This window comes from Parasteatoda tepidariorum, chromosome 5 (assembly GCF_982258835.1).
Source record: "Parasteatoda tepidariorum strain Cologne lab strain chromosome 5, Ptep-v5.0, whole genome shotgun sequence".
NCBI lineage: Eukaryota > Metazoa > Arthropoda > Arachnida > Araneae > Theridiidae > Parasteatoda > Parasteatoda tepidariorum.
In genome coordinates this window covers 43,513,997-43,539,031 of record NC_141759.1, presented here as the reverse complement: position 1 = coordinate 43,539,031, position 25,035 = coordinate 43,513,997, and the positions used below count along the sequence as shown (strand labels likewise).

At 29.5% G+C, this 25,035-nt stretch overlaps 1 protein-coding gene across 2 annotated transcripts in view; it reads right to left on the bottom strand.

Moving 5' to 3' along the window:
• Positions 1 to 9,056: 9,056 nt before the first annotated feature.
• Positions 9,057 to 25,035, bottom strand: part of LOC107441354 (RNA-binding protein 38) — a 98,881-nt gene continuing 82,902 nt past the window's right edge. Inside the window, exons 3-4 of one of the 2 annotated variants that reach the window (XM_071185476.2) lie at positions 18,741 to 18,807; positions 9,057 to 10,384 (exon numbers count right to left, since the gene is read on the bottom strand). In XM_071185476.2, coding sequence (XP_071041577.2) covers positions 9,964 to 10,384; positions 18,741 to 18,807 — 488 coding nt within the window. In that variant the 3' untranslated portion in view covers positions 9,057 to 9,963. The remainder of the gene's footprint in view (positions 10,385 to 18,740; positions 18,808 to 25,035) is intronic. The other variant, XM_071185477.2, reaches the window with a different exon arrangement.

Below are 25,035 nucleotides of genomic sequence, written 5' to 3'. Positions count from 1 at the left end.
AAAATAATAATAAGTCTAAATAATGATAACAATGGTATATTTACAAAAACATGAATCAGACTATGAACTGTTATAAAATATTAATTATGATAATGAAACTACAACTAATGATAAAACGTAGCTCTTTATTATTAAACAACACAAAAACTAAATTTTCGAGAGTATTTACTACTTTGTAGTTGTTATGAAGATAGAATAATAATAATAAAAAATGATTAGATTATTAACACTTTGGATACACATTCATTTCTTAAAAGTAACAAATAAGTGTAATATTAAGGGTCATGTAAAATGTTTTATTTTATTGATCATTTTTGTCTGTTATTCATTATGTTCTATAATCACTACCCTTATTTTTTTTTTTTAGGATTCTTCTCAAAAGTAAAAATAAAAAAAAATTACACAAGAGAGGTCGTTCAAAGCCTGATGAATCATTAACGAGAAAGGTGAGATTAAGAATATCAAAACTTGTTTGATTGCTGGAATAAAGTGAGAGGAGTTTAGAAAGATGATTATAAGAATTGAAAAATTTTCTTTCCATTTATATTCAAAAAATTATCGATAACTGATTTTGTAAATGAAAGAAATTTCAATTATGAATAATTGTTTCACTTAGATAAATAATTACCACTAAGTGCAAATTTGAAAAATTATTGTTTGGAAGATCTTATATTTAACGCAGAAAAAGACACAAGTGTTTCACAGCTGTATTTCCTTATCATAAATTAGTAAAATGTTAAATATAATATTTTTCACTTATTTTGACTTAAATTAATACAATATAATGTAACAAATGTGAAAAATACGTTTAACAAAAATTCTGCGTCAAATGTTCTATAGTAATGCGTCAAATTCTGATAACGATTTTGTTTTGTGTTCTCTGATGCAATTATTTGCCAGGCCTAGAGTGAACATTTGTAAAAAGAATTTTTAAACAAGGGATGAAAAATTACATTAAGGGTGGTGATTATAGAACAACTTGCATATTTTGTTGATATATCTCATATCGTATAAATTATTCTTCAGTTATAGTTGCTAGAAATGCATTAAAAATAATTTTCCGAGCATTTAAATCTTTAAAGCTGAAAAAATGTACCTAAGTGGTTCGGTAAAGGTATTAAAAAGATTTTTTTACAGATTTAAAAGTGACAGTGCTTAATAAAATTAAAAAGAGCAACAGAAATTAGTTTAATTCTCTCAATTAAGTTTACTTTTATTAAAAAATAAAGATGAAATCAGTGAGAATTTTACTTTAATTCCTGTTCAAATTATTGTAAGTGGCTGGCGGTAGTCACGAAATCCTTACAGAAGCAGAGAAATGATGAAGAAAGTGTACACCACAATAAATTTTATTGTTGCACTGTCGGGAAATTTCAGATAAGCGACCTCTTTAATGGTGTCGTTATGTAAAATATTTTCAACTAAAATGAAATTCGCAAATTTATATAATATTATTTACTTCGTAAATTTAAATATTTTATTCTTGTTTTATTTTCTTCCAGTTCATATGGATAGATTAAAATTACAATAACTGTCTCGATCAATGTTAGTCTAAATCATGTTTTAATTCATATTGGATCCAGAGCACATGAATTCAAATCATGATTTAATAATCTACATCTCGAATTCGGATCCAGATCACATGAATTCAAATCATAATTTAATAATCTATATATTGAATTCGGATCCAGATCACATGAATTCAAATCATAATTTAATAATCTATATTTTGAATTCGGATCCAGATCACATGAATTCAAATTATAATTTAATAATCTATATTTTGAATTCGGATCCAGATCACATGAATTCAAATCATAATTTAATAATCTATATTTTGAATTCGGAACCAGATCACATGAATTCAAATCATAATTTAATAATCTATATATTGACTTCGGATCCAGATCACATGAATTCAAATCATAATTTAATAATCTATATATTGACTTCGGATTCAGATCACATGAATTCAAATCATAATTTAATAATCTATATATTGACTTCGGTTCCAGATCACATGATTTCAATTCATAACATGAGCATCTACACGTTGAATTAGAACCACTTACATGAATTAATCTATTAAAAAAAGTTACTTTCACAGAACAATATTTGAGCTAAAAACATTCGTAAAACACGTAAAGCTATAACAACCACAACTAATGCCTTAACTTAATTAAACACTTAACATGAAGTTAATCTCAAGTTGAAGGACTATTAACTTTAAGTCATTTGAATGATGGTTTTTGGTTAAATTTAAACACCATAATTGTAAATAACATAAAAATGGCATTTTAAAAATATAATATTAAAGTTTAAATTAAACTACGTAAGTTTTTCTTTAAATCTTCATAAAAATCATAAAACCGTTTTGTAGTATCAATTTTACCTTAGGGTAAAGCGTGTCACGTGATAGATTTTTTTTTTTTACATCAAAGCTAATTTTATGAAAGGAAATAAGACTTTCTGGCACAAAAATTTCTATCTTATTTTGGTGAGATTTCTTAAAATTTCATATAAATAACTGATTTCTTTTAATTTGTGATTTAATTATTTTGACAGCACAATTTTTTCGTTTTTTAATTGAATTTTAAAAATTTTGCTTTGGGATTACGAAATTGAAGAACTTAGTGGATGAAGGCGATAAGGGACATTTTGAACGATTCTTATTATTAATCGATAATAACAAAGTGGTCGAATCATTATGGGTTTCTTTAATGTAACAAAATTGTTTTTGCTTTCACTTTAATTTTAACATTAATAAGGCGCATTGTTTTTGAGTATGCTAACATAATTTTCATTGCAAATAAGGTTGTGGTAAATAAAATGAGGTAAAGAATTATTAGTTTCGCCTTTCAATAAATCTATAATAAAATGGTTCGGATGCTACTTCTTTTTTCGTTTTACCCTGATTATAGCCACTCTGAAAATGTCACTTACCTGTTTCATCCACTTAGCTCTTCAATTAAAAACGTTTTTTAAATCAAAACAAAATCAAACATTGCATGAATTTATCAAAAAATGTTAAAAGAAAAAGTGTCATTAAAATTTCTCGCACACATATTTCGGCCAGAAATTCTAATTTCCCCAATTAGTGGTGACTTGATTGATTCTCTTTAATTGAGACAATACGTATCAAGATTAACCAAGCTTTTTCCCCATAAATAATAAAATGTTTTTAGAGATAAAAACGTATCCTATCTAGCTGCTTTCATTAAAACTAAACAAAACAAAAAATTAAACTATAAAAACTCTTTGAAGTGAACAATTTGTGAAAAGTGAAACAATTTTTACGATTAACACTTTCTTGACGTGAACTAGGCTGGCTTTGATACGCATTGCACCAATTAAAATAATTTAATGGATTCATAATTTCTTATTTTTGACTAGAACAAAGTTGAAAATTTCGAAAAAGGTGAAAACAAAATTAAATAAAAAAAAAAACTTTTTGTTTTCGTTTATATAAAACATAAGCTTTAATTGCTTTATATAAAAAAATACTCATTGCACTTTGAGATAAGGCATAAATATACTTTTGCAGTTTTATACCTTGAAACCGAAAAAGCTTGCTGAGTTAACATATTTGAATTCGAAAAGACTAATACAACTTCTTAAAAACTTTCACATATGTTAAAACATTAATCATTGGTGGCGTTTGGTTTCAAAAACTATTTCCTATTTCAAATCATAAGTCTGACTTCATCGTACAATTTTTATCAAAAACTAATTTTTTTTAAAAAAATACCCCTTTTTTTATAAAAAATTTTCCAAAAGTAATTAGAATTACTTTTTTCCTAAACATTTTTTTATTTAGACGTTTATTGAATTCTTAATTCTTTTTCATCTTAAGTAATTTAAAATTTTAAATATAGAAAAAAGTAAATTCTGGTAAACCTAGGTTAAACCATAAAGTTTTAAAAGTCAAAATATTTTTTCAAAAGATCAAAACAATTATGGCAGGATGGCGTAATGTGGAAGTAATCCTGTAATAAGTTTTGTTTGTGTTTTGATATTTTGCCAGCATTTGAAAATATCGTGATTTACTCAAAGTTTAGCTGAACTCACTTTTCTCTGCTCTTTAAATTTGAAACTATTAATGGAGAAGAAACAGCATTTGCTATGAAAAGTTTCTACCGTGGTACAGCTTCCTCTTAAATAATTTTTTTTTAAAAAAGTTTTTGTAATAAAAACTATCGCAAAAAACTTTAATCACTTAGTTTTCTCTTAGTTACACTATAAATATTTAAAAACTTAAATATTTGGATAAAAAAAACATACTTATGAACTATATCTATACATGTAAATACTATAAATTAAATACTTCTCGTCGAAAAGCTTTTGAATTCGTAATAAACTGGTTTTAAAACCAAACGCTTCACAGAATTCAGAACATTTTATACATCTGATGCAAACTTAGAAATACATATTTGAAAGTGTAGCTCGTTCACCAGGAGTTGGCACTTGGCTCCGCCTTCATCACGAGATATGCGACTATACTATCTCCCTATTTTTGGGATAAGGTTGTGAGCAATCTTCTATGGCAAAAATATTTATTTCGCAAACTCTATCTGCACTTTTTTAACATTAAATATTTCATAAATTTAATGATATTTCGCGCAATTTTTTATATTTCTCTCTTTTGAGTGAATACTTTGTCCTTTTTGAGACATTTTTTCTGGGAAAACAGCAGTTTTTTAAATATATTTAATTAGCAAGAGAAACGAAAGGTATAATAGCAGATGATAAAGCGAACTCACTGTTTGTGTTTTGCGCGCAACAATTCTCTTCTTACTCCCGCGCTGAAATGAACTCTGCGTCCGAGGAGGTGGAGCCAAGTGCCAACTCCTGGTGAACGAACTATATTTAAACATGGAACTCAGTAATAAATAAAATTCCTCAATTAATAAACTAGAATAGTGCAAATAATATATAAGTTGTATCATTAAAAGGTATTATTATAACTATACTGCCGTTCTAAGTAAGAAGGCAGAATCTCCAATATTTAAATTTTCCAGTCGTATTGACCTGGTAGCGTATGAAAATTACTATAACTCAACTCGTTATGGTATTTTATAAATTGGTATTGGTTGTCTGGTCTTAAATCAAAAGGCGATACGAATCTTTTAAAACATTTGGAGATTCTACTGTCCATCCTATGACCGCAGTACAATTTTTAAATTAACTAGCACATTTGTCTTTCGACTAGAGATTAACATTCAGTATCACATATAAGACTTGATACAATAGATGACAATATGGATACAATGAATATACACGAACAACAACGAACAACTGCTTTAAAAATAGGACAGTTTCTCTGAAAACACTTGATGGAACTTCCTTCTAGACTCTAATACAAGTGTATACTTTATAAATGATTACAAATCATATATAACGATGCTCCGCAATATTTGCTTTGGCATCAAATAAAAAGAATCTTATTTTTTTCATCAAATAAAAAATGACAATATTTTTTGGGCTCCATCGAAAAAGGCTGATACTTCACTTACGTCACAGAACACTTAGACATGACATTCATTAAACATACTCTGACGTCATTAATTTTTAACACATAGTTCGAAAACTCACTGTTCTTCTCTCAGATGCGTAAACACTGTAAGTACGTGTCCAGATACTTAAATAAAAATATTTGAAGTAAGAAACATAAATTCGTTAATAAAGGTTCACACGGATCTTTCAAATTTATAATATTGGTAGTAAATTTACGTTGCTAGCAGGAAATTCCTTCTATACTATAATATTTTAATCTTTCGAAAATGTCAATAAAAAATTCTCATACTATATGCCATTAATTTTTTTTTTAAAAGCAAAAAATGGTGGCAAAAAATGTATTAAAATATCATACGAATTATAAATTTGCTGCATTTCGCCACCTTTTTAAATTTGTAACATCCGTGGAAACTCAGAATAAGTACATATTACGTAGAAAAATCACAGGCCATACCTCCAGGCATCTTAAATTACTGTTTACATTAAGAAAGTAAAAGATACGTACATTTAATTTTGATTTCATATATTTAAAAATTCATTTCAAAACTCATTAGTTTTCAATGGATTTGGAAATTGCAAAGCTTGGGTGTATATTACCTGCATATAAGGCAGTGCTAAGCACAGTCGAATTCGCAAATGAACTCAAAACGATGATTTGAATTGTATAGTTTAACGATCTCGTCTAGAATTGTTACCTTGAAGTTTGATAATCTAATAAAGTTTTTTTTAAATTATAAAATAGATAAAAAATTTTATTTACATGATGTTTTGAAAAATTTTAATTCTATACAACACTTTTTTAATAATTTGTATTTAGCAAATCTTAGAAAGACATTTTCTATTAACATATAAAATTACACATTGGACATTAATGCGTTAAAAATCTAATTTTAAATGCAAAACTATGAAAGTGGCACTTCCCTTTCTGAATATTAAATTTAAGTTCTAAAATTATATTATTCTAAAATTATTTTAAAATTTTAGCTGTAAGTTGTTACACGTTTAGGCTAAAATAAAAAAATTACTTTTTTGAGCTACAATAGAACAAATTTTTCTCTTAATGAGTAAAAAATCAAATTTTAAATCTAAGAGTGACAATTCACAATCAGAACGTTGAATTTAAGTGCTCAGCATGTCGTCTATTTTAGCTAAAGCATACTTGTTTAAGCTAAAGTCAAAGATACATTGTTAAAACTCTGGATGCCAAAATGCAACCAGAGTTACATCTTAAAAAACGACTACGAGTTATTTTAAGTAATAGCTAATTATTATGGGGTATTTCGAATTTTTTTCTGTATTTTTAAAGCTAGAAACAAATAGTAACCGAAATTTATTCTGCATTAACTAAATATACATAAAAAAAATGATGAACAAAATCAGGTGTAGTAGTATCTTTTATCTTTCTTAAAAAAAAGTATAACATTTATTAACATATTTATTGTAACAAATATATGTTTTTATTAGATATTAGGTTATATTTTCAGGATAGTCGTGCATCAAAATAAATCGAATTAAACACACTGACGGAGTGAGTCTTATAATATTAAAAAACTCACAACATGTAACAATGGCAAAATACAGCACCTTACTGTATTTTGCTCTCAAACTCTAAGATAAATTATTGCTTAAAATAATTTTCTTGATGGAATTCAACTAATTTCAAAACTCATAAATCAGTTATCAGAAAAAAATGTTTATCTTTGATGATTATTAAATCTAAGAAAAAACATAAACGTTCTAAGTAATCAACTTGACCATTTGGTAACATATACTCATCTTTCAAACATGTCTTTCAAGTCACAATACGATATTTTTCATTCTTGGTCATTCATATAGAGTTAAGGACACTATAAAACATTTGAACACATAGTATATATTTATATATAGTACATAGAAATGGCCTTTTTCTTAACAACGTCTCTTATATCTTACAAGTGAGCCCATTTATCGTCAGTACCTTTTCTACAAACTACAGTCAGCTGACATCAGTGCAGCTGTAACATATATAAATGGCATAAATCTAGTGGGACAACTCACAATAAAGAGTAATAAAAAGCGCACATTCATCTTTGCCTATAAATTTTCTTTAGCATCTTATTCGATTATAAAACAATTAAGGCACCTTTTATATGACTTTTTTCATGGCATCTTCTCTCGAATTTTTAGAGAATAGAGTATGGGTGCATTGGGTGTTATTTTTTATAGCTACAATGCGTAAAAAATCGCTAGAAAGATATACATTTGGAATTTAATTTGTTCCTTAAAAAAATAGGCTTTCTCTGTCTCAAATTAGTTGCTATATTTAGGTCGGAAGTTTTGTTCCAAATTAGTTGCTGCATTTCTAGTAGGTGGATGCATTTTAGTAGATCAACGCCAATAAAATTATACTACCAATGATTTCACGATTCATTAGCTAGAGCAGGGGTTTCCAACTTACATGAGGCCGGGGACCGCAACTTTATCAAAACTTTATGTAGGACTCTTTCATGTTAAGAACATTAAATATTTTACGATCAGATTTTTATCAAGTTGTACAAAACAAAAGTATTGAATTACAAATTAAAATAAGAAGTGGATTTTTAAAAATAATTGCATATAAAAAAATTCTGGCTAAAATAACTTTAATGTGCACCTATGTATTAAACAATTAATATGCAACAGATATGAAATTGTTAAGATATAAAGCTTATAAGTATGTAAAACCCATATAGATTTTCTACGAAAATAGTCCGCAAAAAAATGACAACTAATATATTTTAGTTCGCGGGCCACAAAAAAGGTTTCGGGGGCCAGATGCGGCCCGCGGCCCGCCAGTTGGTAACCACTGAGCTAGAAGATAGTTTTAATTGATTACTGGTGGAAGAGCCCTTACAAAATGGGGTGTAGCTTAAGAGTATGCAAACTCTGAATTTTTTAAACTAATTTTGTACTGATTTAAGGAGAGAATACTTGTAAGTAAATTTTGTTAATTGATAGCATAGCACCCTAAAATCTCTGCAAAATGTTCAAACAAGATCATAAAATCATCAGTATCAATAATCAACCACTACAAAAATATTCAAGTGTTGCAACTAATTTGGAACAGAGGGAGTATAAAAAGTAAATTTAAAACTACTTAAACGACTGCGTCACTACATAGTGACATCAAAATTTTTTCTTTAAGTTAAACAAAGAAAATTCCTTTTATTATGAATTGTTGAGTATCAGCTTAAGGGGTCAATGGAATTTTAAAATCTTAAAAATAAGCTTTTTTATTTTCAATAATTTACACCATGTAGATTATTGAAAATGTAGAAATTGAATCGTTTTCTCATACTAGTGAGTGTGATAAAAATAAGTTGCAATCTAGCGAAACATTAATTATTTCGATTGTCCAACTACACATTTAATTTAAAATAAACTTTGTATAACAATTTTTTTTAAAAACTGTCATTTTGACTTATAAATATTTTAGTCGCAAATAAGGTCAAAACAATGTTACATGATATGATTTCAATTTTTAAACACAAAATAAAAATTAAATTATTTCTTCTTTAATCTTCTTTTTCTTAAATATCTTCTTTTCAATTCATATGTTCTAAACCTTATTTGTGACTAAATATTTAGAAAAGGGAAATTTGGTATCGAATTGAAGTATCTTGCATACGTAATAAGGCTTAGTAGTAGGTTTTTAGAATCAAAATATCTATTTTAAAAGTCCATTGTCCCATCAATTATTTTAACTTATTATAATTCTTTCAACCTTGAGATGCATTTCAACGGTTAATATATTTAAAATTTTTAGTTAAAATAGTTAAAAATGGTTTGAAACCCCTTCAAATTTACTGCAGCTGAAATCATGCCTTTGTGATTGTGTCCGCAGAAACAAAATACAGTGTTATAGGCTAATAAAATAATCCAGCTCTTGAGAAAGAGCCTCCGGCCAGTTGCAATGTGCCAAGGCCAATTGCAATAGTAATAGTCTCTAGTATTTTGAAATCAGTCCGACACACTTCAGGCTTATTACAGTGAGCTCAAATAACTTTAGACTAACTAGAAAATATAGCATTCATTGCTCAATATAATATGATTTATTTTAGATAGTTTCCAATAAGCTCAGAGAAGTCTAAATTTCAAAGTATAATAATTGCAATAAATCTTTCATAAGGCTTATTATATATAGCCGTATGAAAGATTTATTGCAATAAGCTCAAGCGAATTCAGCATGGTCGGGAATTTCTTCGTTCTCTCCTAACTAGCTCTTAATTGTACATCTTATATAAATTAGATAGTTAATCAGCCATGAAATTAGCATAGAACTGGAGTTGGCTTTCTTATAGCCCTAACTTTAATGGCATAGCCTATACAAATTAGACAGTGAATCGGCCATCCATCTATGTACGCTCCAATCTAGTTGTTTATGTCTTTTAATCACCAAACACTATATGCACCCATACTCTGTTAAACTTGTTACTGCATTCTGGCGTCTTGAGGTTGAGCTGGGTATGGCACTGAAAAATGAGCTGGTGCCGCAGTAGGAATCTGTTGGTGGTGTGGTGGTGCTTGCAAAGCATAAGCATAAGCTGCTGCTGAGTGAGCTGTAGGAGTCAGGTAGGATGGAATAGGCGCAGGGGCTGATCCACCGCCATTAGTGTGAAGGTGATGAGCGGCTGATGTGGTGGCCAAGGGTGCAGCGGCAAACGGTGCAAATCCAAGCTCTAGTCCATTAGCGAATTGTGCTGGATAAGCTGCAGCGTACTCAGTGTAAAGTGGACTTCCAGCTGCTGCGGCTGCAGGAGACAAAGGAGCATGAGCTGCAGTGGGATTAGACAAGATCAATCCTGGAGTTGGCAAATATGGTGATTGATACAGGTAGTGCGGATAATGAGGACTACAAAAAAGAAAAACAAAGAAAAATTATTTATAAAACTCAAATACATGTATTTGAGCTAGATCAATTAGCACTTATTAATTATCAAATAAGTGCTAGTAAGTATATAAGAGGTCATCAAGCAATCTGTGCTAAGATCATTTAATTTAAAAAATCAAGCTGTACAAAACAATTTGAATTGATTTACAGTATGGTTTAAACAAAATCTGCTTAATCCTGAAGCAACAAATTGTAATTAAGACAGTTTAATAATCAAAAGCTGCCTAATTAAAAATTAATAGCTTATAACTTTTATGAAGATTTAGAAATAAAATAAGTTAATTTAAAATTATTTTCACTCTAGCACTAACTATAAAAGAGATTTGAATTTAAGTTATACTAAACAGAAGTACAAAAACTAACCTTTTCCTATTGGAAGAAAGTAAGTTATATGTATTGGCAACAGTAAGTTATTTTTAATTTATCGGAATTAAGTTCTCTTTAAGTTCTGGTGTTATTAAGTTTTGTCTGCGTTGTGTTTTCTTTCTCTCTAATTTTCAACAATGATAAAAGGGAATTTTTTTTTTAAATTTTCAGGATAGCTGAGTTTTGATATAATGATGTAGTTCATAAATCCAACTGAAGTTTTAAGCCTGGAACACTACCTCCATTTTTATTTACCATACCATGCTTTTTTAAAATTTTTTTTTACAAAAAACCTTTTTACTCTGTTCTTTTATTTTTATATATTTTACGAGTTTATGATACTTTCAAGAAATAAACACTATTGTATCTTGAATCACTGAAATTTACAATTTCGCATATGGGGAATTGAATGAAATCAAAGTATAATTATGCATGAAATGCATAGAAATCAAAGATTTCACGGTATGTATATATTTTACCTTATAACCGTTGTTCAACAGTCGACTTGAGTATACGACTAGCAATGCTCAACTCCGTAGCCTTGTAATTTTCAACCTAATCCTGAAGACAAGGGAACTTCTGGATCAAGTACTGGGAGAAATTTGCCTGCGTGGAGAACTTTTTGATGAATTAACCCGCATTTGCTTTATATGGAGAGGAAAACCATGAAAACATCTCACGGTTAGCCTGACGGCAAAGGGCTAACCCCTGATCTACTGAGGATAATTTACATCAGCACTGTAGTCGACGCAAGCCGGGTACGGAATTCGTATTGAAAAGCCAACGCTGGGATACGAATCGAGGTCAGCTCATTGGCAGGCGAGAGCTCTATCCCCTGAGCCACCACGGCTACGGTATGTCGTATATATTGAAAATTTTAAAAAGCAGTTTTGAAAAAAGTACTACTATTAATAAAAAACTAGACTAAAATAATTCAGTATTCAATAAATAAGCAATGTGTTCTGAAAAGCAATATCCCGATTTTATGAGCACGGCCACCACAAAGTGGGGTTGTCCATCTGGTATTTTTGCAAAATCAGAATGCTTCAAAATACTTTTTTTTAAATACAGTTAACACACCTAAATTGTGCAAAATTGTAACAATGAAACGGAAGGTCTGTGTGTCTCTTATAATTTCAGAACCGTTTGTGATGGGCAAGGACTTAGGACAGCAAGAGTCAATTTTAGCATCTGATCCTAAAAATCTTTCGAAACTTTTAGTTTGTTCTTTCAGGAGAGACTTGAAAAATGCAATTTTTTCTTAGCTTCACCGTAATTTACTACACCGCACTGCTAAAGGGCGATTCTATTATTAATATCTTTTTCAAATTAATGTTACTATTATTTTCTTAAAATTATTATTATATTTTTAAAATTAAATTACATCAATGATCTTTGCTACAGCTTATAGATCTATTTGAACTGCAAGTTTCAAGAGATCTAGTGAGTTTCGAGTTCATTGCACGTTCTTTAATAATTATTTACTTCTGATCAATGATATCATGTAAGTATATAGTTAAATTTAATATGTGGTGAGATCTCCGAATTAATAATTTGAAACAATTCTGAAACAACGTACTTATTTTGTTTATAGTAAAGCATTTGAAACGTGTTTCTGTAACTCCAAATAACTGAAAGAGTTAAATAAATAATCCCAAGAAATTTGAGTGGTAAGATATACTTGATTAAAAATTTTCATTGGTTTAAAAAAAATGAAGATGCAAATTAAAAGTCTGTCAAGTCTAGAGAATGGCGCCTATTTTCGAGCACTTGAGACAAGTCGACTTTTATTTCCATCTTCATATTTTTTTTTAAAAACCAATGAAGTTTTTTTCAATCAAGTAAAATTTAAAAGATCATTCTAAATAAACAAGTTTCGTATTTTTTTTCTCCAAAAATTGCTTGATTGTAGTTAATATTGACCATAAAGTAGTGGTTGCGATTAATATCATTATTTTCTTAGCCAAATGATACTTATTTTAAAAGTAAGCTTTTTTTTGTGGTTAAGTTGATCTCCTTTTCTAATTTTTTTTATAAATTAAAGCCACCAGAAAGAACAAATAATACCCCAAAATATTAAAATTATTTTAATTTCCTTAATTTCCCACCTTTTTAGTTTTCATGATTACTTAATATTAATTACAATTATACAGATTTATTTATAATTTTTTTAAATCCCTTACAAGGAATGGGAACTTTTGTATTTTAGAATATATACTTATTTGAAAAGGTTTCCAGATTAGTTCGTAAACACTTATTCTTCTTTCAAAATTCGAAACTGTTAAGAAAACTCTTAACAGGGCTAAAGCAAACAAATAGTTACCTAATGATATGCAATGAATTAGATACTTAAGTATTTTGATGTTTATATATAGATATTTATAAACCTTCCGTTGTTGATGTTAGGACAAAATTCCATTTTTTGTTGTCAATTTGAAAAGACGTAGTTAAAAGCGACACATTAAGTTACAAAAATGATGCGTATCTCTCATCATAAATACAATTTAACCGCAAGTTTTAGCTCGGTTACTTATATATATCTCCGTTAAAGTCAACACTTAGCTTTACCGTCTAAATCACTTCATCTGCATTCAAAAACATTTTACCACAAAAACTTAGAGACAGAGAGTTGAAAATGACACAAACAAGCGAAGGCAATGGAAAAGTTTCTATTTTTAAAAAGAGACCCTTTTTTCATGATCTTCGTCTCAGCTTAGAGGTAACTTGTAGGGATGGGGTCGGAAAAAAATGGTAAAAAGGGGGGCTAGAAAGGAATTAAAACAGAAGTGAAAGTTCGGTTGACAAGTAATGGTCGTACCGGTAGTTTTATGCTGAAGGAAGTTAGTTCACGGGGGCCCTCAACTATTTCGTCTAAAGTAACGGATGAGGGACTTCCAGCTTGGATTGTTGCCGAAAACGCTAAAAATGTTCGAATAACGAATCACTCTTTTTCACTTCAGATTTAATCAGAATTCTTATCTTTAAATTTAATGCTGTGTCCGGTTACAAGTAGGAATAAAAATAAATAAGATAAGCGAGGCTTAATTTCCTCCAAAACGATATTAAAATTAATCGTAATGTTCCAATTTCGAATTATATGCAAAATAAGCACTTATATATGTTAATAAACGCAACCTTTGTCAAGTAACCCTGGTTGAAGTTAGCTTTTCAAATACCCGGGTTAAGGTGGATTTTGGATGATCGTGCACAAGGATTGAGTTTGCTCATCTATTTATATGCCTTGCGTCATTGGTATTAACAGAATGGTGCCCATGAAGAAAAATAATTTCTGTCCAGAGAAGTTAAATCCTCTAAAGTGTATGAAATAAGTTTTTTTGTCTTAGTTAAAAGGATGCCATACCGCGGAAGAAAATTTTCGTCGGAAATTCTCTTTTACTTTATTACAAATTTAAAAGAAAGAAAAGGTAAGTTCAGTCAAACCTAGAGTTTGTCATTCAGTTTCTGAAAAAAATACTTCAAAATATTGAAATGCAAACAAATTATGAGAAGAGAACTTCTCCGTTGCGTAATCTTAAGTTATCATCTCATCATTCATTTTCATTTGTGCATTTTAAAAGTTTCTTTTCAGTATTTGAAGCTTCACGGCTTACACTATATTCGTCCGAACTCAATTTTTCTGCACTCTAAATTTTAAATTAGTAATGAAGGAAGAAGAGAATTTGCGACGAAGATTTTCTTCCGCGGTATGGCGTCTTCTTAACCCGTTTTATACCAACTTTTTATATTGAAATGGTGCAAAAAGTGGCTTTATGAAAAAAGTGGTATAATATGTTATTCAACTAAATGGCTGATATCAACTGTTTGTTACCATTTCAGTTCGAAATGTCCCTACAGCTTATAGTTCTAGTGATAGAAACTTAAATCACTAATAAATTATGGTGGAAGGGAAACTTTTAATTCTCCTAGACAAAATTGAAACAATTGTCCTACCACAATATATGTTTTTGAAAAAGGAAACTGTCCTATACATATGACGCTGGGCACTAACAGGTTAATTAGCTCTGTATTGATTGTAGCAAGTAAAATCATATATTATTTTTAATATCAACCCACTGATTAATTCAGTATTCATTTGGGTATCTAAGGTCTTCTGGAGCTCTTTTCTTATAGTATATATCTTGTAAATAGTGACATGAGGTGGTATTTACTAGTGATAATAAATATTTTGAATTCTGAATGAATATTTTGAAAAGAAAAATAAATATTTTGAATCCTAGTTAAAAGAGCATTGATTAACCCCAACCACGGTATTAGGAATATATGGAGTTAAAGCTGTGCTCTCACTAGCGAATGAAATAGGTGAGACACTACAGTTTTCGCTCAGTCTGTGGCTATTCATTGCATTTATCTAAATTAATTATACATTGAGAATAAAATATCATCGAGAATAAAATTCATTACACTAAAAATAAAATGATACAACATACAATTCTTGACCACTTTCAATGGTCAAGAAAGACCTCCTACACCAGAATTTGACATGCACCAGCTTAAAATAACTTAAAAGTTAATGTGTAACGTGGATGGCAACCAGATAGATCAAGGGGTAGCAGGAGTGTTGTAAACAAATAGTTTTCTCAGAAAATTTAACGTGTGGACTGAAAATGCGCCTGAAGGAAAATGCGGTATTTTTTCCAGCATGGCAAAATTACTAATCATAAACAAATGTAAAAAATAAAAAATGACTTGAAATGGCATTTAATTTTATTTTTACAACAAAACTGGCGTAGTAGTTAGTGAGTATGTTAATTCATACGAGAATACTTGTAGATTTTAAATATTTATTAATTACATACAGTACCATCTCGATACAGCAAACAACTGAAAATTATTACATAGAATATCACTTAAAATATGGTACGTCTTCTCCGGACACAACACCACAGTGAAGTGACATCTGCTTTCAACAATGCATGTCTTATATAGATTCCGTAATGATATGCACGACTGACGTCACGTTATCTGAAAAGAAAATATCTGTTGCCAACACACGACCGAAACTTAATTTTGTTAATTTAATTTGTTCAGAGGAGTAACAAACCACTCCAATACTGAGCTCAGCCTATATCGAACGTGTCAAAAAGTATAAATTTTGTTGCAATTTGGATTGATTTTGCTCAGTGCAAAAGCTGACAGCTGTGATGTCCTTATCTTTGTTGCCAGCTTTTACTCTTGCTAATCTTTGACACGAATGGGTCACTATTCTTTTCATTTTTTATTTTATATCAGATCTTAAAATTAAATTGTTTTTTTTTATCGTATTTGTACATGGCACAGTTTTTTCAATAAGAATTTAGACAAATTAAAAACAGCAAAAAATATCTATATCTCTTATTTATTTTTTTCAAAAAAATGCAAAAAAATTCCTTTTGTTTTGCTTTTGTAATGTTTTATGCGGCTCAACGAGGGAGAAAAAATTTGAAACAAACGATATAAAAAGTCACGCTAAAGCTAAAACACTCTCTTTGATCAAATTAGAGTTGACAGTTTTTCAAATGGGGAAAAGACCAGGAATATCTGACAGTTTCACCAATAGAGGGAGAAAAAAAAGGAAATCTGCCGTGCGTTTACCTCATCTTATAACTAATGTTTTTTTTATGTATATTATCATTATTTATTTATTTCATTTACCGGTTCTGTAAAAGTGAAAGCGTTCTCTTTGTCACAGCCTTTAAATGCACGCGACAAAAACAAACACTTCTTTTGTATTTCGCTTAAATAATTCAGTCGTCACGCTTTTGACTTGGAATAGAAATCTGGAAATAGAGGGGAGCACAGAACCGAGAATGACTCAAAACAGTACTAAGATATGCGGTCATTTCTGTCTATTCCTCAAATTTGACTTTTTCACCCCTCATTTAATTTGTGTCTGCATGTCGCTTAGTAGTTACCGTTCACAATAATTTTTTTTATAATCGTTGTTGAACAGCCGACCCAATTTTGAGTACACGACTAGCAATTGTCAGCTCCGTAGCCTTGTAATTTTGAACCCAATCCAGAAGACAAGGGAACTCCTGGATGAAGTATTGGGAGAAATTTTCCTTCGTGGAGGACTTTTTGATGTAGAGAAAGAATACGAGAATCTCCCACGGTTAGCCTGACGGCAAGGGGACTTAAACCCATGATCCGTCTACCACTTGGGATATTTCACGCCAGCACTGTGGTCGGTGCAAACCGGATGCGGAATTCGTATCGACCAGCCATCCCTGGGATTCGAACCCGGTTCACCTCATTGGAGCCAGTGTTTCCCAAACTTACGACTTTTGTGTACCCTTTCTAAATTTTTCGTAACGCTGTGTACCACTAATAAAAAAGTGAATGCATTTTTTACTATAAAAAAAGTGCACAAAAGTTAAAAATCACAACTGGCTGTTGACACCACTAGTTATTAACTGTTAACTCTGCAAAAATAGCCAATAGAAAAATACGTAATCGTAAATTTTCATGGCTAGCTTTGTTTTTAAATAAAAATTTTTGTAATTTTCGCTTGTTCAAGATATTTCGCATAAGAACGCGTACCCCCGCTAAACTGTTCCCGTACCCCTGGGGGTACGGGTACCACACTTTGAGAAGCACTGCCCTCAGCCATCACGGCTCGCTCACAATAATAACAAAATTTCCTGGGTCATAAAAGTTGTATTTTTAATTTTTTATAGATGATCGCAAAAGCTCTTAAATATAACAGCTCATTGAACCATGATTGTTTAAATTTATCTGATAATTCAGATTTAAGAAAAAATTAAATATTTTTTTTAAATTTATGTTAATCTTTTCTGGAACTGCGAATTTCGATCGAAAATTTCAGTCAGGCAGGACAACAGCAATTGCAACCTTAGACTATACATTCTAAGTGAAGTGACATACTTTAGCTTTTTATGTAACAAATCTTTAAAAAAAATATTTTAAAGAAGTCCTAGTCCTAGTGTTTTGATCTTATTGGGCACCTGGGCCGCGAAGCGGCCCCTATCCCATTCATCTGGAATTTTAGAACAGTTTTGGTTGAGCAATGAGGTAAGCAGGCAATGGAGTTGCTTTTATGAATGTTTCAAGCTCTTTGCTTGAATAACTAAAAAGGAATCAAATATAAATTGAGCAGCTTGCTCTAAACTGTGTTTGTTTGATTTTGGAGTTGTTCAGAATTGTATCAGCATGAGGAAACGTTATTTTTAGAAAGGTTGATGAAATTATTTGCTTTGATAGTTATGATATGAGGCGTCGGAGGTGAAATGTGCAGCTATTGGTCTGTAGTTTTTATCTTTGATATAATTTTCAAATTTAAAGATTTCATTAAAATTTGCTGTTTTACATTCTATGGCTTTATCGAAAAAATCTGCGTTTAGCTTGTATATATGCTGTGATAGAGTTGGTATTTTGAGGTCTGCATGTATATTGGTATTCCGGATGAACCATCTTGCACAGGTTATTTTTCTAAGGATCTTGTTTTGGCATTGGTTTAATTTCTTTAGTAGATGTTGAGGTATCGTTGTCCAGGCAGGTGAGGCATAGGTAAGTATTGGGCGGAGTTTTAAAGAATGATAGTAAAGAATGATAGTGGATAAACATTTAAAAGAAATCAGTTTTACAATTCTAGTGGTTTGAAACATTTGTTAAACTAATGTTGCCAGACTGGATACACAGCACCGGAAAGAGTTAAAGCTAATAGAAATGTCTTTAATATTAAGAGGCCTGATGAGACAAAATGTTTATACAACATATTTTATTTGAAAAACAATATGCAATGGTGGTCACATATCTATTAAATGATCGAAGCTCAACTTCATATTATTACTATTTTTTAATAATTTTAAGGTCCACGAGAACCTTGATATGCAAGTTGAGTCATTTTGGGGAATTTTAGTTCCAGAGGCATATTAGTAGAAAACATAGAATTTCAAAAATTGCGTTTAAAATAAGTTTAAATTAAGCTTACCCATATTGACTTGGAATCATTAATGGATATGTAGACCTTAGCGGAGAGAAACCTGAAAATAAAAAATCTGTCTTTTCATTAATCGAGAAAAGCAAGAAGAGGGTTTAATCCTAGTATACGTTACAAGGTGGATTTGGCGACATTTGCAATGTTTAAGAGGGCGATAACGTTTGTAATATGTAGGTGCGGATTTGTGGAGATTCGACGGGTTATTGCTTTTTACCCATTTTGCATTTGCATTTAGGAATATGGGGTGTGATTTTGCGGTTCAGCTTGTAACGTATACTAGGATTTTACCAAGATGAACAGTAGATCAAGCATGATAACATAACAATTTTAAATTAAGTAAGAATTACAAAACTTACAAATCGTTTTATTTATAAATATCCTCAATTTACAACATTAATGACTTAATAATGCGTTTATTGTTCTGTAAGAAAAACCTGGACCATGTTTAACCATAACATCGTAAAAATTTTCTATAACCTTAATATAGATCCAATGTTGAACTATCGTTGACTTATGGTATAATGGTTCAACCTAAACGGAAACATGATTCAATTAAACATCTTAATAAGGTTCCAGCCAATTTGTAAAGGGAATTGTAGTAAAGGGAAATAATAATGTTCAACGTTAAATCGAATTTTTTGAAGGAATGGTAAAAAACAATTTTTTAACTTTTATGTTAAACAAAAACGCATTCTCAATATTTGCATGATTTTTATTTAATTCTACTTGCCTTTTCCTTATTCTAGCTTTTTACATAAAATGTACATAAGAATGGCAAAATAATACGAATACTTCTATACTAACTCTACGTGAACAATCTTTCATTTAGCAGCAAATGTTTTGAAAGTATTTAAGAGGCGAAACTGTTGACATTATTTGAATGACCATGCTTAAAACGTTTTAAATGGTGTCCTTTTTTACGTATGCAAATTTTGTATCAACCAAAATGAGCATGAATGGTTAAGACTTCTTTCCTTTTTCAATATCACTATAATTTAAAAAGTATTCCTATTCAAATATTCTAATCGAATTGTTATTCATTTTCAATATCACTATAATTTAAAAAGTATTCATATTCTAATCGAATTGTTATCCTTTTTCAATACCGCTATAATTTAAAATTATTCCTATGTAAATATTTCAATCATATCGTAGGCGTCAAGAATATTTGTTCCCTCCTGACTTCCCCCCTCCGGACTGGCACCTTATTTGCTAGCATCATCTTGCTTTCCCACCTGCCTGGGGTGCCCCTCCTCTCGCGGAATTTACTGCGGACCACACCTTTTTATTACTTAATTATCTTTATTAATCAGTTAATTTCATAATTAAGTAAATATTTATTAAGTCCTTAACCCACTAATTTACCATTTTTTGTTTTTAGTTGTTTGTGTTGTCCTTCCCTTCTCTTCTCCTTTCCTTCATTTTAATTAATTACTCTGTCCCTTTAATGTGTTGTCTTTCCCTTCTCTTCTCCTTTCCTTCATTTTAATTAATTGCTAACTTTTAATCTAATTCATCAATTAATTTTAATATCATAGGCTTTTGATTCAATATAATTCATCATTTACGGATGTTACCTTAGTGGCCAGGTACTCCGGGTCACTCATTATTAGTTTCCGCAGTATCCAGTAAGAATACTCACATTAACCTTTTGCCCCCCATGTACTTTTAAATACTGTTTGAACAAATGTAAGAACTAAACCATTTAATATACAAAATACAGTACTTTTTACATAATTTTTAAAATTCTTAATATATTAAGGTTGCTAATTGTTATGGTATAAAAATTTTAATTTTAGAATAGTTACTGTTGGGTGTTAAAGCTAAGAAAAAGATAATAATATTAATTGATTATACTTTATAATAGCTTAACTAATTTTAACTTAGTACCATTTATATGTTGCATGCATTATTTCATATAAAGTGCCATTCAAATCTTTGCTTTAAATAAAGCGAAAAAAACTTGGTTTAAATAAAAAAAAAATACCGTTTTTGGGGGGTTTTCTTAGAAAGAACCCCGTTTTTTTTCCTAGCCTGTTTTTCATAAATCGGTTTAATTGTTATGTTGCACTAGAGTTACACTAACGATTTACAGGGGTCTGTCTAGAAATTGTGTGAAAGGTCCGTTTTTGTAAAATTGTGAAAAAATTACTCGCAGTTTGTGAATCTAAAATAAACGTTAAGTCACATTCTTTCAACCAGGATCCGCTTTTGTGAATTTGTGCAAATAAGGTCTTATTGCAAAAAAAACTTTTTCAAGAAGTTTTTAAATTGTAAAGACATACAAGATTATGCTCAACACTGTAAATATATAATTAAAAAATTAAATTTTAAAAAATAAACAGCAATTGCTGCTACTCTTTTAGAGATGCAACATAAAAATATTTGGTATTTAGCCTATACTGCTGAACACAGAATATTCATTTCGGACGAATAAAGGAAGGAGCTTCTGCCGAAGACAAACTTAGTTCGTTTGCATTTGTCTTTCTCCCCTTCCCCTTCCTGGGAAGGATTTATTCGATTAACAAAACAATAGTGAAGATAATCAAATTTATGAAGGGTCCGATTAAAAGATAAATTATTTTGTGAAGAGTCCGTTTTTAAGTTAAAATATTTTGTGAAGGGTCCGTTTTTATGAAAAGATATTTTGTGAAGGGTCTTAATGGACCCGAATTTCTTCTAAACAGACCCCTGATTTATAAGGCGAGAGAATATTTTCTTGTCAAAATGTCAATAAAATAAATAAAAAGGAAACAAATATTAAATAATGAAAATGACAAGATGCAAAAAAAAAAAAAAAAAAAAAAAAAAAAAAAAAAACCATGACTTTCAGAAGAAATAAACACAGACTTCTTTAAAACTAAATAATGCATTTTAGAAATATCTAGTACAGTGATTCTCAACCACTGTGCCGCGGCACTTTTGTGTGCCGCCAAATTCTTAAAATGTGCCGCCAAATATTAGAAATGATGCAATAAAAATTATAATGCTTTTTTTTATTATGAGTAAAGTTTAAAATAAAGAAAAGTGTATATATATATATACTTTTCATAATTTTCCCACGCTTTAACAGCGTGATAGCATCTTCGTCGGCGATTTTATTGTCTCTGACAATCTTAAAATAAGATGGAAGTGTTTAGCACACAATTTTAAAAAATGTTGTAAGAGCTGATCATTGAAGTAAGCTATGCAATTAGTAAGCAAACTAACAAAGAATAACTAAAAAAACAAATATATAAAAAACAAATTAACAAAGGATAATTAACAAAAATTAAGCTAACAATTAATTATTAGCAAAAAAACTGGTCAACAAGAAATAAAAAAAACAGTTAATAATTATAGAAAACAAGCTAACAATTTATAACTAGCAAAAAAATAAATAACTGTTACTAACTAATAAAAAATTGGTCGAAAGAAATAATTAATCCCTTAATAAATGTGATTTTGTAGTGCATGTTATTTTATTCCACATTCAAAATTATTATCACAAACCATTTAACACAGTGTAAAATATGTAATTAAACAATTTTTAATCTAATTTTTTCATTGTGTGCCGTCAAATTTCGAAATCGTTAAAAGTGTGCCGCAACGAAAAAAAGGTTGAGAATCACTGATCTAGTAAACAAATCGTATACCGTAAATGTTTTGAGTCTTTTAAAATTACTAAAAGATAAAAATCTCGCAGTGTCATCCTTTCAAATATCTTATAATTTTGCAATTCAGTATTTGGAAAATAGATAGGATTACGTGTAAAAATAAAAACAAATATCATTTTAGGTCAAAAACACGCATGGTTTCATATTAATGGTTTATCAAACCAGAGGGATGAAAATGCTTGTTTACTCTATTATTCTCTTTTAAATGCCTTGTTATTTTACTTTATCTGAAGAAATTCAGTTTAAACACCTATTCGTAACTGTAATTTTTTTTAAAACAAATAAATTAAAAAAGTTGGAAAAACTTTGCTTTGCAAATGAGTCTTTGAAAATGAGTCAGCTGTTTTCAAAGATTAGCTTCATTCGTTTTCAAAAATTTGAAAGGAGAGAAAAAAACAAAGATCTAATCAAGTCATTTTAAATCGATAAGGTCAATAGAGGTTAAGTACTAAAATCCACTTTATTAATTATGTTTGGAATTAATGAAAGCAATTATTTTTTTAAGCTCTATCAGAGTTCTCCCAAGGAATAAAAAAGGTCAGGGTGCTTTTTCACAGAAAAATGTACTTCGAGTTTTGAAAGGGTACTCACTTAACACTGTAAACATTTAACGAAATGTGTAATATTATGTTATAACTGAATTTGATCCGCAAAAGTTTTTAAATCATCCTCTTATATTATTTTACATGCATATTTCAAAAGTAATTCCTAATCATTATCAAAATAAAAGAAAATTTTTTAGTTTTTAAAAAATAATTAAGGCATGCTAAAAGACAATCTCTGTGCTAAGCTTTTTTCCCCTTCAAAATACAGTACGCTATAAAATGATTAATTGACGAACAACGTGAAAGCTTTTTTCTATGATTTAAATTAAAACTTATAAGAAAATGAACATTAAAAAAGGTGCATTTTTAAAAAAAAAAAAACAAGTGATTTAAAAAAATAATTTTTAAATTTAAAATCACTTTTCCCCCCAGAAAAAGAGAAACTTATACAAATTTAACCAGTTGAGAATAATTATAACAAAGTAAATATTTATTATAGTAATTAGAATTACTATTATAAATATTAATTATTATTTAAACAGTGAACTCATTTTTTAAAAAATGGAATAAGAATAAAAGGCATTGTTAAAGGGTGTTGGCTTATTTTAACAAAAAGGGCAAAGAGGGCGCAGTTATAGGGTTAAAATGGCAGACGAGGCGGGCCACCCCTCTAAATACGTTTAGAGAGAATATTGGCTGCATGACAATTTAGTTAAATGTTGTCGTAGAGCTAACATAGTTAAATAACAACATTTCACTAAAAATACATAATTTTCTTTTCAATAGACTTTAATAGAAATACAGTGAAATCTCCAGGGGGCGACAACTCTTTGTTCCACAATAAAATGGTCGCTAATGAAAGTTAGTCGTTCTTAGAGGTTACCTCTATTGACTTTATCGAAGTTTCAGTGATTTTTCGTAAACGATTTTAATTTTAGTCACTGTCATTTTCTTGGTGCAAAAATATCACTTATGTTGGCGTCATGAAAAGTGGATCGATGAATTAAAATTAGCATCAAAAGAAATAATCCCAACTGATATAACTATAGGTGTAAAAACAATTGATATCACTTATGAAATACAGAATTATTTTAAATAAATAAGCAATTATGCTTTTTGTTTAAGTTTGCATTTGGTTTTATATCATAAAAATTAGTTAGCTTTAAAGCTTGTTTGTTTGAGTAAGCTTTGTTTTTTTCTAAAATAGCTTTTTTCTAGTTTAACTTTCAACTCTAAAAATAAATCATTGATCATCGTCGTTAGTGTTTTCTGACTGCAACATGAGGTTGTAGATTTCTTTCAGAGATCGTTAAAAAGAACTCTCTAAATAAGATTCTCATGCAAATATTTTGAATTATTTTTAATCTACTTATTTGTTTTGATATTTTCACGTATTTCCTTAATTAACCTTCTCGGCTGAGAGGTTTTGATGATCTCTCCTAAAAGGTTTGTTCAACGTATGTCTATGGAAAAAACTCCGTGCCTCCCAAAAGTTGTCGCAAATATAGTCGTTACATAGAGGTGGTCTTTCCTGAAAGTCTCACTGTGTATATATCAGGGTTTGTTGATTTAAATCAGCTTGATTTAAATCACGATTTAAATCATGATTTAAATCAAATGATTTTTTTAAAAAAATCATTGATTTAAATCAAAAAAATTTTTTTATCTATATATATTGATTTTAAAAGTCAAAAAACAGTGTTTTAAATTTTTGATACTTTTATTATTTTCTTTTCTTAGTATTAAAATTTAATTTAAATAAATTGCTGCATTAATTCATTTTAGTTAATGAAATTACTTTTTTGGTGTGTGTTAAATTCCAACACATTTGAAATTACATTTTTAAAAATATTTTGATTCTTGAGATTGAAAGTACAGATTAAAGTAAACATTTAATGCTGTCTTAATATAGACTTGCATAGCTGTAGAAAGTAATTAATAAACATGAATATTTTTCAAAAAATAATACAAATAATGTTAATTAAAATTCTACCTTTTGAATGAAAAAGCGTGAATTAAAATCTACATCATATTTTATTGGTGGAAAATGTGTATTTCTGAAGCTTGAGGTTATGTTAAAAAGAA